Source organism: Procambarus clarkii, chromosome 38, assembly GCF_040958095.1.
Source record: "Procambarus clarkii isolate CNS0578487 chromosome 38, FALCON_Pclarkii_2.0, whole genome shotgun sequence".
Lineage (NCBI taxonomy): Eukaryota > Metazoa > Arthropoda > Malacostraca > Decapoda > Cambaridae > Procambarus > Procambarus clarkii.
The window spans coordinates 38,808,796-38,822,473 of NC_091187.1; the positions used below are offsets into that span (position 1 = coordinate 38,808,796).

At 47.2% G+C, this 13,678-nt stretch overlaps 1 protein-coding gene across 1 annotated transcript in view; it reads left to right on the forward strand.

Moving 5' to 3' along the window:
- Window positions 1-2,745: 2,745 nt before the first annotated feature.
- Window positions 2,746-13,678, forward strand: part of LOC138372341 (uncharacterized) — an 83,739-nt gene continuing 72,806 nt past the window's right edge. Inside the window, exons 1-2 of the mRNA XM_069337622.1 lie at window positions 2,746-2,937; window positions 7,259-7,455. Coding sequence (XP_069193723.1) covers window positions 2,746-2,937; window positions 7,259-7,455 — 389 coding nt within the window. The remainder of the gene's footprint in view (window positions 2,938-7,258; window positions 7,456-13,678) is intronic.

Below are 13,678 nucleotides of genomic sequence, written 5' to 3' on the forward strand. Positions count from 1 at the left end.
ACCTAGCACGTACATTTAGTATAGCCAATATGCACATACTAAAAAACACAATGTGTAGTATAGAGATAGGAAATGACCTTAAAGACAGTCCAAGCACCTACAGCTAGGGACAAGAGAGTAGAAGCAATATGAGGAACAAAGAAGACTGAGGCAGCAAATGGGAATGTCAAGAACTGGACCTACTACTACTACACACACACAAAGAATCCAATGGATATGGAGGGCTCACCCCAGGAACTGCACGACGGTCAATGAACGAGTGTCCAGAGAGCATGGAAGGAGTCAAAGAAGGAGCGCCCAGAGGCAAGAAAAGACCCAGGCACTGAAAGACTAAAGAAATAACTCGAAAGACGGAGCTGTGCCCCACCGTGTAATGAATAACAATACAGATTGACAAAGAAAGGACACGGTAAGAAGCACGCAATGGCCCATTCAAAATGCCACAAACAATACCCAACACTCATCCAAAAACCACGAACCAGCGCCTGGTCAAAAGTGTTGCCAGATCGTATAAGCTCACCTGTAGAGCAAATGCACTATCATGTCACGACACAGCATAGCCGTATAATATTCCAGGAGCATCGCTAGTGGAATACACCCAGAGTTGCATGTGCAGGAGGAGAAGACGAGGAGTAGAGGTGAATGCGGCGTCATACACCCATATGCAGAGAAAAGAACTAAATGTCCTCCCCATGTACATAATCTAGAACACCCCCCAATATCTATTGGGCTCTGACTGGAGAGATAAGAGGAGTGAGAGCGGCGAAGTACCCGAGAGAAAATGATGCGGAACACCAACACTTGTGTACACTGTCCATAAACAAAACAAACACCTGCGGCACATGCGCAGGACACATGAGGTCTGAACCACACAGTTTCCTGGCTACCCACCTGGTAGGGGAGGGTGCCAACTAGGTACATTTAACGATTATTATCAATGCCGAGACAGAGCACGGAGAGAAGATGTAAGTATAAATAATTAGAGTATCAAAAACCAAGAAGGAGCACTGAAGAGGACCAACGAGTCCTATAAAGAACTGGAGATAAGCCTCACCGGAAGCTGCCAGACGTTCCAATAATATGGGAAGTATCGAAGACCTTCCTGAACCTTCGAAATCCTAGAGAAGCAAAGAAAATCATGAAGGCTCATATGGGCCTAGCAATATCCGAGACCAATGGTCATGCAGGATCCCGATACGAGGAGAACAAGACTGTGACATGATGGAGAATACATGTCCAAGATAAGAAGGGTGAGAAAGTGGCGAAAAGTACCCACCGGCAGGACGGAACCGACTGACACGAAGGGACATGGAACCGAACTCGGGGAGGGGCTGACACCCAAAAAACTCGTACGCAGAGGGGGAAAAGGAAAACCCTACTCTCCGTAATGGCAAGCCCCTGCTCAGAAGGTTGGAAAACCCCAGCAGGGTCCATTGAGGCCCAAAACTCCCAAGGCAACTCCTCCCCAACCCTAGGAACCTTCACATCAGGCCCCGGGAGCGAGTCATTCCCCAAAGCCCCGTCCTCACAAGAAAATGCCGGAAAAGCAGGATGAGAGGGGGCCCATTGGTCAGACCCCGGTGCTATAGCTGGAGGAACTGACTCGAATACCTCCATCGACTCCCTGGAAGGGGCAACCCCCGACACTGCCCGAGTATCAGAAACCTCTAAACCCTGCCCCAACTACGAAGCCCTCAGACGCTTCGGAGCAGGAAGCAATTGCAGGATGAACCACGGCAGGGGCTGAACAAGGGGGTGCGGACTGAATCAAGGTCGAAGCGACCAACAACCCCCAAATCCGGGTCACTATAAGCAAAACGGGGCAACATTGGGGGCATCCGGGGAAGCAACTAAGGAAGCATGCAACACCTGACCCCCCTGTGCCCGAAGAAAATCATCAGAGTGGGTGAATTGAGTCACAAACAAGCAACAGTGCTCGCAGGACTCAGGGTCGAAGGTGTCACTAACCCAGCAGACAGCATGACAGAGACAAACACAATGAGCGTTGCCCTGAGACAAAGGGACAGAACAACCCTCAAATGCACACAAAGTGAGAGGAGACCCAGGGTCGCATCCATCGGACCCGTGCACCTCCTCGGGGATTCCCGGGGCCTTTAAACTGGTATCGCTAAGGGTAAGCCCAGGCGGAGTACTGCTAACCGGCCCCTAACAAGTCTACCAAACAAACTGCAAAAGCTGAATAACCGGGACGTATCCACGCACGGGGGCGAAGCAGGGGGTACCACCAGACACAAGAGGTCAACACCCTAACTAACATCAAGGGACACAAAAGGCAGACCCCCCTACCAGGCTAAAACAAAAAAAGAAAAACCCCACAAAAGGATAACATACCCTAAAGGAACAGAGCCGGCTGCTGTAATAGGTGAAAATTAGCTGCGCAGTACCCCACCCACCAGTTCAAAAAAATTACCCTTATCCCAAGGTAAACAAGGGAGGAAAACCCTCAACACTCGGGGGTGGTCAATTACTAAGCAGCAAAAAATCATAGAGGTAGACCCTAACCCTTTAGTTGCGCATTGATTCATATGATGCTTTGACCAACTTGCAGTAAATTGCGCATCGCATCATATGATGCTTTGGAGTACCGCGCAAGATTTGAAAGGCCTGCGGGGTATAGGGGGTCCCCATACGCTACCCAGGGGCTATAGTAAACAATCGCCATTTTGAAAAAAATCCAGCTCACGCTACTATCGCGTGGGAGGCCTCAGTTACCCAGCAGCCACCATGTTGAGCGCACAGCCCAACGCTTCCCGGGCACGCCCCACGCAATCACTCACCCAAGAGCAAATAACCAGTGAATTATTTTCCGATGGTGAGGAAAGTGACTTTGATAACTCTGATATTGATAAAGACTACACACAATTGACCGATGATGATAGCATGGACATTGAAAATGAGATACAGCCGCCTCCCATGGCGAGGCCAATACGCTAACCAATGCCACCTCGCCCAGTGTCTACTCCAATTCACCCTCGACCACACAGTTCCTGTGCTTATTTAGAGTCTGAGGATATTTTTGGTGACGAGTCAGAGGAAGGTGACTCTTTTTCTGGTTTAAGTGAAGTGGAATCAGAACATAGTGTTACAGAACCTGGTGCCAGTACCAGTGTTACTGGGCGAGATTTTGTCGCGTCAGCAGCGTCTCGCCCAGCCAAGCGCCACCGCATGGAACAACATGAGGCACCAAGAGCCTCATGTTTACATGCTTCTACCTCACGTGCTTGTAGCGGCCGTACTGTGCATAGACGGGCTTCAGCTCCTGGTCCACGGGGTGCATCGCTTCCTCGCCGTAGTGCCCCTGTTGCGTCCCCTGCGTCTCCCAGGACACCAGGTATACTAGTGTGGAGTGATGGTGCTGGATTTATTCCCCGAATTCCTGCCTTTGACAATAAAGACGTTGGGATTACAGAGCTTTTCCCTGATAATGGAGAGGATATGAGTGAATGTGATTATTTTACAGCATTCTATGATGAGCCGCTCATGGAATATATTGTACACCAAACGAACCTTCATGCGGCTCATCTCATTAGAAGAGAGATAGCAGAATTTTCACGATTGCAACGTTGGAAAACCACCAATGTAGGTGAAATGTATGTGTTTTTAGCGATATGTATGTTGATGAAACACTGTGTCAAACACGCTATCAAAGATTACTTTAGCAAAGATCTACTATTCCAACACCTTTCTTCGGGAAATATATGTCCAGAGACAGATTTCAGATACTCCTCAGGTGTCTGCATTTTGCAAGTAATGAGGACCGGACAGAGGATGATAGACTTTGGCGAGTGATGCACTATATGAACGAAGTGATTGATAAGTTCAGAGATTTTTACGTACCAGCACAGAAGCTGGTGATTGACGAATCCCTTGTACTTTTCGAAGGACGTGTTTCATTCAAGCAGTATATTCCCTCCAAACGAAACAGATTTGGATTGAAATTCTTTGTACTGTGTGACTGTGAATTAGGATACGTGTTACACATGATTCTGTATTCAGCTAGCGATGTAGACATTCCCGGTAACGACGAACATGGTTTCTCTGGTAGTGCAGTGAAGTCACTGATGGCACCATGGATGAACAAGGGCCACATCCTATACACAGATAACTACTATACAAGTCCATTGCTAGCTAGGTTCTTGATTGAAAAATGGAACCGGATTGGTTGGCACAGTAAAGGCACGAAGGAGGGAAATGCCAGTGTTTGACGGTAGACTTGCAGTTGGTGAGTGCCAGCTACAGAAATGTGATCAAATACTCTCGGTACGGTGGAAAGACAAGAGAGAAGTGAACCTGCTGACAACCATTCACGAGGGTACAATGGTAAACAGTGGCAAGGTGAACTGTGTAACGAGAGAACCAGTATATAAGCCAGATTGTGTTCTTGACTATAATATCAACATGCGTTTGATTGATAAGGCTGACATGATGATTGGTACTATTGAGTGTGTGCGGAAAAAACTGAAATGGACGAAAAAATTGTTTTTCCATCTTGCTGACATGAGCATGTTGAACTGCTATAATTTGTACCTGGTGAAAACTGGACGTAAACCTATTTTCCGTGCATTTGCTTTTACACTTGCAACACAGTTATTAGCAAAGTTTGGTCAAGAAGTCCCTGGCATACGAAGACCAATCATGAACCCAGTGTTGCAGCATGATGCAACACCCAGGCTTGCTCACATGGAGGCCTTTCAGCAACACAGACTAAAACATTTGCCACCAGCTGGAAAGCGTGCAATAGGCCAACGTAAATGCCAAGTATGTAAAACAACAAAAAGGAGAGTACAGAAACGTAAAGTGGTGCAAACATGGTGTGAAGTGTGTGCAGTTCTATTGTGTGCTGTCGACTGCTTCAACGACTACCACTCTCTCCAAGAATTCTAAATGTGCAATAATAGTGCGAAAACCTGTACATAGTGCGTGCTTGTGTGTACATATAATAATGAACATTGTGATTACATAATATAATGGCGTAATGGAAAACATTTGTGTGCACATGTGTATACTCGATGTATGTAACATTTATTGACAATGACTGTGATGTAACATTATGTGAAACACAATTAGTGACTAATATTGCTAATAAAATAGGCCTAGACACTGTAAATAATGACTCGAAAATAAATTCGTGGCAACTCTGGCTGCTTGAAGACCGTGTGCGACGCCTCTGGGACACACCGTGCATGAGCGATCATGCAGGGTGTGATGTCATCGCTCATCTTGTCGCTCAATTACGTCGTCGGTAAGTTCAATTGAATTTTTTCCTCGTGGTCAGGGAACACGACTTAACAGGTTAGGAAAAAAAAAATATATATGTATATATATTTTTTTTTTTTGGTATGCGCCTGTGGGTGACAAATGCTAAATAGCCCGAAGCCACACAAGGGTTAATCTTGGTGTTTTCATTACCCAGTGATGGTGAGTGTATTCATCATATTGGCATTACCCAGTGATGTGGATTGTATTAGTCATAGTATTATTAACCAGTTTTGTTGAGTGTATTAACCCTCTGAAATGCATTAGCGCCTAATTTCGATCAATCAAGGGGTGCGCATAACACCTTTACCACTGCACTGTGCCAAACGACAAATGCTTTTCGCCAATAACTGTCCCCCACCGACAATAGTTTTTTTTCGTACACGGTCAAAACACACTCGCGGTAGGTTGGATACAAAATGAACTCTTGGGAGGGGAGGACCAGTGAGAGGCAGCTTTCTTTGAAAAAAATTCCCAGAATGTCCTAGGGCTGCTGGCTGGGTTAGTATTGAGTAACCATGGGGTGGTGCACACGCCTCTGGCTCCCAAACACCTGTCCGACGCAGTGTTGAAAGATCGCTCTCTGTCGGTGAAATTCAGACCTTATAGCTTGAAGAACATAAGGGTCATGATATTGATGAAGCTAGGCGCAATACGGACCTAACACAAAGGTCAGAAGCAAGTGATACCGCACCTATTAGGACGATACAGCGAGCGTATCCAGTTGTAGCTGTGAACGCCACCCATGCCCACCTATGCCATTGCCAATTTATATAGGTGATACATAGATGAATCGTTTTCTGGGTTCAGTGATGATGCATCTGATACAAGTAGCATAGATGAACAGTGTTAGCGGTTTCCATGGTGGTGTTTTCCATAGATATTTTCAAGATTAGCTGAATCTCTTCCAGAATGGCTGAATCTCTTCCAGATTGACTGACTATTTCCGAGGGTGACTGAATCTTTTCCAGAATGGCTGAATCTCTTCTAGATTGACTGACACTTGCCATAAATGACTGAATCTTCCAGTCAGGAACCTTACAAAGCGATATTTTCAAGACTACCTTACGCATTACAAGCTTGGCTACATACCACTTACAAGTACTAAAGCCAAGGGTGTACGTGAGTGCGTTATTTGCAAGCACACAGAACAAAGAAACAGCGAAAATGTATCTGTACCTGGTGCACCGAGAGCGAAGTCGTGCTATGTACCATGGACTACTTCATTGATTATTACTCACTTCCGAAGTACTGATTGTGTAATACAGTGTGTTAGTGTGTAAATAGTGTGTGAAACTATACATATTGTATTCTTAGTGAATTTTTAGCAAGTAATATTGCAACAATAAACATTGTGGATACATTACTGACACACAGTATCACAGTTCCATGGAACATTATGAACGTTCTGTTGTATACATATTGTAAATAACAAAAATATGCATCATATACAATAAAAAAACTAATAAAACTGCATTGGAAATACATAGAACAAATAATTGAAAATATATTTGTGGCAACTCGCAATGCTTGAATGGCCTGCACGCTTGTTTCTGGGAGTTTCTGGTACGGGCGACCAGCCGTGATGACGTCACAGCGCACCTTGTCCACGTCCCCACAGCCAAAGTAAGTGGAATTTTGTATTTATTTTTACATAGAAATGTTCAGGGAAGGGAATTTATAATTTTACAAACAAAAAGATTTTTTGGGAACACTTGATTTCATGCGCACGGGGAATGTCACAATAAACATGGCGCATCACAGTGTTTAAGGCTCTCGTATGTATATTGTAGGGTTCAAAACTTGGGTACAAGATGGATTCCTGAGGTGTTTGCCAGCTTGAAAAAAATTCCCAGCATTCCCCACGGTTGTGGGCAGGCTCATATTCAAGGTAGCAACCATTTTGTATGTATCCATATTGAGCTCCCAGTCTCTAGTTGGCCATGTTTTTGAGAAAACACTCTTTGATGTTGAAATACAGGGCATATTCCTTGAAGATGAGCATGCCAGGGATTTTGATAACTCAAATCTGGAAAAAGACCTAAGACAAGTGTCTGATACTACTGATACGGATATTGAAGTGAACGATGTGGAGAGTGTGTACAGTACACAGCTCTCACAGCCCTGCCATGCCGGCCTAGGTCATCACCATCAGTGGAACAACACAAATGATTTTTTGTATGTTCCACTGAACATTTAGCGCCAAATGCAATTTGTTCGGACTATCCGGGAATTCTTTAGAGTAGGGTTCGTTAGAGTGAGGATGCACTGTAATTGAATCACTAATATGCTCACAATACTTTTTGAGTATAGCGATGGGTCACACATTTTATTATATAAATATATCACACTATTGAATAATATTACTTGAAAAAAAAAAAAAACAGAAAAAAAATCAAAGACATTGAAATAATTAAGTACTGTAATAATATTTTTGTGGCAACTCCCGCCTGACAGCTCGGGTGGAGCTGACCGCCTCCGATGATTACTCTGTCAACGCCTCACTTTTGCCAGACTTCCTCGCCCTATTGTGGTCAAAATATGTCACAAATTATTTTCTATTTTTCCCATGATCAGGGAACACAAATGAACACTTTTATAAGACGTGTTGCAGGCTATAATCGCAAGAGAGCAGCCCAAGGGTTAACAAAAACCAACTAATAATATCAGGGGTTTCGCGGCCTGATGAGGGTATCTACATCATAAAACCAAAACACGCAGAGTCCCTGATGAAGGTAATGCCATCATCAAATAATGCATTTTTAAAAATCCCATTTATTGTCTGAATATTATGGGACTGGTTTTAAATGTGCCCCTTTATATTGTGAACAGTTTGATAGCAAAATGAATGACGTAGCATGAAAATTGAGGTTAGAAAGCTGAAAAGAGTACAGTTCATCCTCACTAACGAACCCCATTCTAGCGAATTCCCAGAAGATCCGAACAAAATGAATTAGGTACTAAATGTTCAGTGGAACATACAAATGTTTGATTAAGCGAGGATTGTTCATCCAAGCAGTCACCGAGACCGAGCGTCGGAGGTGGCTGTCATCATCTATGATTCGCCAAAGTGTAAACAGTTATACAGTGTTTTATTATGCTTACCCATTGTTTCTAGGGATAAATGGTTGAAGGATGATAAAATGGTATCAAGGGTCATTGGTGAGAGTTGTTGTCAGGGGGGTCAAGTGGTGTCAGTAGTTAGGGTTTATTGTTAGGGGGGGTAGGTGGTGTAAGTTATTCTCATGGAAGGCAGGTTGTCAGTGGTGTAAGTTGTCAGGGAAGCTGGAGTAATAGTGGTGTCAGGGGAGGCTGGTTGTGTCAGTTTTTTTTTTTTTTTTTTTTTTTTTATTTTTAAAACAGAGCAAGTACAGCGTATAGTAACCATATAAACAGGAAAGCACAGAATAACGAAGAACATAGAATAACAACAACACAGATAACAAGTAACACAGACCAACACAAAAGTGTAAACAAAGAATAACATAAAACACATAAGAACACACACACACAAAAACAAAAGCAGCACTACCCAGACGGGGCGTGCCAAAAGCGTCAGTAATTACAAAAGCGCTCTAGGAGCACAATAAAACCAAGGGTAAATTATAAACAAGAATACACATACAAGAAACACACACAAAAATAACACAAACGCAAAACACACGCACCATGCGCCACACCACACAACAGCCGACAACACACCATAACAAACATGTCAATAAACACAATAACAAACATGTCAATATAACACTGTAAATACAACACAGTAAGGAAATGCAGGAAAATAACAATGGAATACAACAAAGCAAACACAGCACAGTACATAAAATAAAGGAAACAGAACACAGTAGCATTACATAGTAAAATAACATAGTAAAAAAGAAAGTAATCGGTATAGTACAAACCGACATTGGAACATATAACACGGTAAAATGACACAGATAACAGAAAAAAGTGTAAAAAAAAACATAAACACACAAACAAACAACACATGCCACCCATACGGGGTGTGCCAACAGGAACCATAATGAAAAGCACATAACACATGGCAACAAGACAAAATGACAAACACAAGCATACAAAAACACACAACAATGGAACACACACGAAACAAACACAGCCACCCAGCACACAACCCCGACCCCCACAGACAGAGGACGGCCAGCCACCAAGCAGAAAGAAAAAACACCCACACACCGGACACATCAGGAGAGAGACAGACATGCCACACAACACCACAACACACCCATACCCACCCACACACAAACAAAATCCTGCCACACAAGGTAACCAAGCAAACCCCAGTACACACAAACCCCAAAGACAAACAAACACAGACCCCCCAAACCCCCACCCACCAGAGGGAACCGAACCAAAGGAACACGCACACACACACACACAACCACACCCACAGGAACCCACCACCTACACCAACGCAGCACCCCGGACATACTCGACCGTGAACCAAGCATCAAAAACCCTAGGAAAGGAGCGACGCAACCACCACATAGTATAAGACAGACGGCCTTTCAAAAAGCCCAAAATCCTCCCCACCCCATACCCCTCCATCCTACCAACCCATAAACAAAAAATATAGTCCGCTAACAACACCCCGAGCGTGTTACGCACCCGCCTGGAGCCCCGAGGAAACGAAAAAAACAAAAACCGCAATAGGTCGACCTGCACCCCTGGACCACAAAAGGCTGCAATGACATCCCGCAACCACCCAACCAAACCCTGAACCCGCGCACAAAAATAAAAGACGTGCAACTGAGTCTCACGTCTCCCACAATGAACACAACCATCAGAGGCGACCAAACCCAACATAAAGAGCCTTGCATTCGTAGCCAAAGACTCATGCAAATATCGAAAAACCAACTCACGCGTCCGTGGCGCAATACACGGCCCACTCAACGCCTCCCACACATTCCCCCAGTCGAAACAAGGGTACAAACTTTCAACCCTGGGAGGCACCCGAGAGGCAAGCGCCCCATACACCTCCCGACAACCAAAAGAGACAAACCCATGAAAGCGACAAAGCGCCCGAAGGATCAAAACCGCCCACGAATACACTGGAGGCGTATACATGGCCACCTCCTGGCAACGATCCAGATCAAGCAAAAAACTAAACCTCATAGAGCAGTAAAACAACCCCAAGGAGTTTAACCCACCCCCTAACACCAAACTCCTCCGCACCGACCCCCAAAACAAAGCCAACGCCTTCACATAGACATCAGGAATACCAATTCCACCTTCTGACACCTTAAGACATAACGTAGATCGACGAACCGGATGATACCGGCCACACCACACATAACGATACACCAAACCCTCCAGAGCGCGAGCCTTCCGCCGATCCAACGGAAAACACTGCGCAACAAACCAGACCCGCGACAAAACCTTACAAGACACGACAATCGCCCGCTGGTAAATAGTCAGGGCCCGTTGCGACAACATCCCCACAGCTACGCCCACCCCCCGCGAAACTGCCTCCCAATTAAACTCCAAAGACTGCACATACGACCTAAACCACGTAATCCCCAGAACCCGAATGGACTGAACCACCGGAAACCACGAACCAGACCACACCAAACGAGAGGCCCAACCCCCCAACCCCAGAAGACAAGACTTTCCACGATTGACCAAAGCCCCTGTAGCCGATTCAAATTGAAAAACCAAATCCTGAACAGCAGGCACAGAACCCTCAGAGGCAACAAACAAGACTGTGTCGTCCGCATAACCACAAATCTTGAGGGACAAGCCATTCGGCAAACACGGCGAGACAACTGAACGACAAGCACGCACTGCGCGAACAAAGGGCTCCTGAAACAGAATATATAGAAGCATCGACAGAGGACACCCCTGTCGAACCGAACGCCGAAGAGCGAAGGGAGCACTAAGGAACCCATTGACACACACCCTACTACTACAACCAGCATACAACATCCGTATCCAGCCCACAAACTGGGGCGGGAAACCAAACCTCTCCAGGACCCGCAAAACAAACCCAATCGGCACGCGATCAAAAGCCTTGGACCAATCCAGGCTGATCATGGCCGCGGGAACACTAGACTCCTCCACATAGAGGAGCAAATCCCGAAAAAGGGAATTACATTGCACCAACGACCTACCCGGAACGCCACAAAACTGACCCCAAGAGATCACCGACCCCACAACCGAGCGCAAACGTCCAGCCAACAACTTAGAAATAATCTTGTAATCCACATTTAGCAATGTAATAGGCCGCCAATTTGCAAAAAAACGTAAATCCCCCGGCTTCGGAAGAAGCCGCACAAGACCATCATTTTGCGAAACAGACAGAGACAAACTCCGAAGACAAAACCGAACCACCTCCAAAAAATCGGCACCAAGTACATCCCAAAACTCAACATAGAACTCCATCGGAAACCCATCCGACCCTGGAACCTTACCACGACGAAAGGACCGCACAACCCCCCAGAGCTCCGAAGGGCTTACCTCCCGCACAAGACCCACACAATCCAAACCCGACAACCCCGGTGCACAGTGTTGGAGGAAGGACTCCATCAACCCCTCATCCCCCGCAACCACCCCATACAAAGACTCTAATTCACCACGCACATAATGCAAAATCGCCCCCGTGTCCGACACAACCGAACCGTCCGGCCGATGAAGACCTGCCAACAAAACAGAGGCACGCCCCACCCGTTCCCTCCGCAGTAAAAACTGCGAGAGCTTCTCACCACACAACCGTTCCTCCACCCCAGCCCGCACACGTACCCCCTCAGCCATCTCCTCCCTCAGCCCACAAATGAGATCCTTACACACCGAGATCTCCCGAAACCTATCTAAGCCTTGATTCAGCAACCCATACAGGCGAAATAACCGTGCCTGCAAGACCCTCAACAGACCAAACCTTCCCGACGCCTCCCGCTTCGCCACCACCCGAAAAAACGACCGACATTCCACCTTAGCCCACTCCCACCACTCCAGGACCGAGGGAAAAGTCCCCTTCCGAGCGGCCAAAACAGCCCACCGGGCTCGGAACTGGGCACACACAACAGGGCATTTCAGCAACCCACAATTCAGTTTCCACCAGCCACGGCCAACCCGCACCTGGCTGCGAATCCCCACCTGCAACACCACCATGCAATGGTCCGAGAACCCCACGGGAACCGTCTGCAACGAAAAAACCGAACCACCCCCAGTAGGCACGTAAAAACGATCGAGGCGAGAGCAAGCCCCACGCGAGAGAAAAGTATACTCCAAAGGACCCCCTTGCAACACTGCCGCATCCCGAAACCCGCAACTCTTCAAGGTAGCAGTCAAAGCCGGCGAGATATTCGCTGGACGAAGACTATTGCTATCCCGCGGCGATGTAATACAATTAAAATCCCCCCCCAAAATCATCCCCCTCGTATCGTGCCGCAAAAAATGCAGCACATCACGGGAAAAGAAAACCTCCCGGTTCTGCCTCTGCGCCGCCCCAGATGGCGCGTACACATTCAAGAGAGAGACCTCAGACCCCAAAAAGGAGACCCGAACTAACAGCACCCGACCACTTTCGTCCATCTCCGTGTGAAGCACGGAAATCGGGGCCCGCTTAGAAAGCAGGATCAACGTACCTCCACGCAAGCCACGCGAAGGGTTTAACACCACCGTAAACCCCTCAGCCAACACATGTAACAACCCCACGTCCTGCACATTGTGCTCCTGCACAAAAGCCACATCCACCCTCCACTCACGCAGCATCGACACCAGGCCCAATTGCACAGCCATAGAACGCAACCCATTCACATTCAGCGAAGCACACGTTAATGTAGGATCCATCGGGAAAAGAGATAAACCCTATCTAACCACAAAACCGTCATACCGGTCTGGCCGACACCCCGCGTACGGAAGCAGTAGCAGCCGCCACCGGGTTCCCAGGCGACGGAGACGCACTCCCCACAGGGGGGGGGAGGCCAGAGTCCTTCCGGAGCTTCACCACAAGGCCGCGATCAGCACTGCCACAGTCCCCCGGATCCACTACCGCCCACTCCGGGCCCCGTACCCCAGGGGACCCACATACGAGATCACCAGGAGGGTCCACAACACACCCTCCACCACCCGGCACCGACGGGTCTACTACAGACACCGTCACACCCTCACCATCACCGACACTCGCATCAGGCTCTAACCTCCGCACCGAAGGCCCTCGGTCCCCGGAGCGACCACTCCTGTTCGTCTTCCGGCGCTTCGTCAGAGAGCCAGGTTGACCCTGGACAGCAGTGGTGGAAGGACGACGAGAGGGGCGACCCCCTTCCAAGAACTCATCTGCTTCCAAGGGTTCCACACCAAGTGCACCAGAATCTGGCGCGACATCCTCCACCGGTGACAAAACAGGGCCACGCCCCACCGAAGCGCCAACATCGACGGCTAT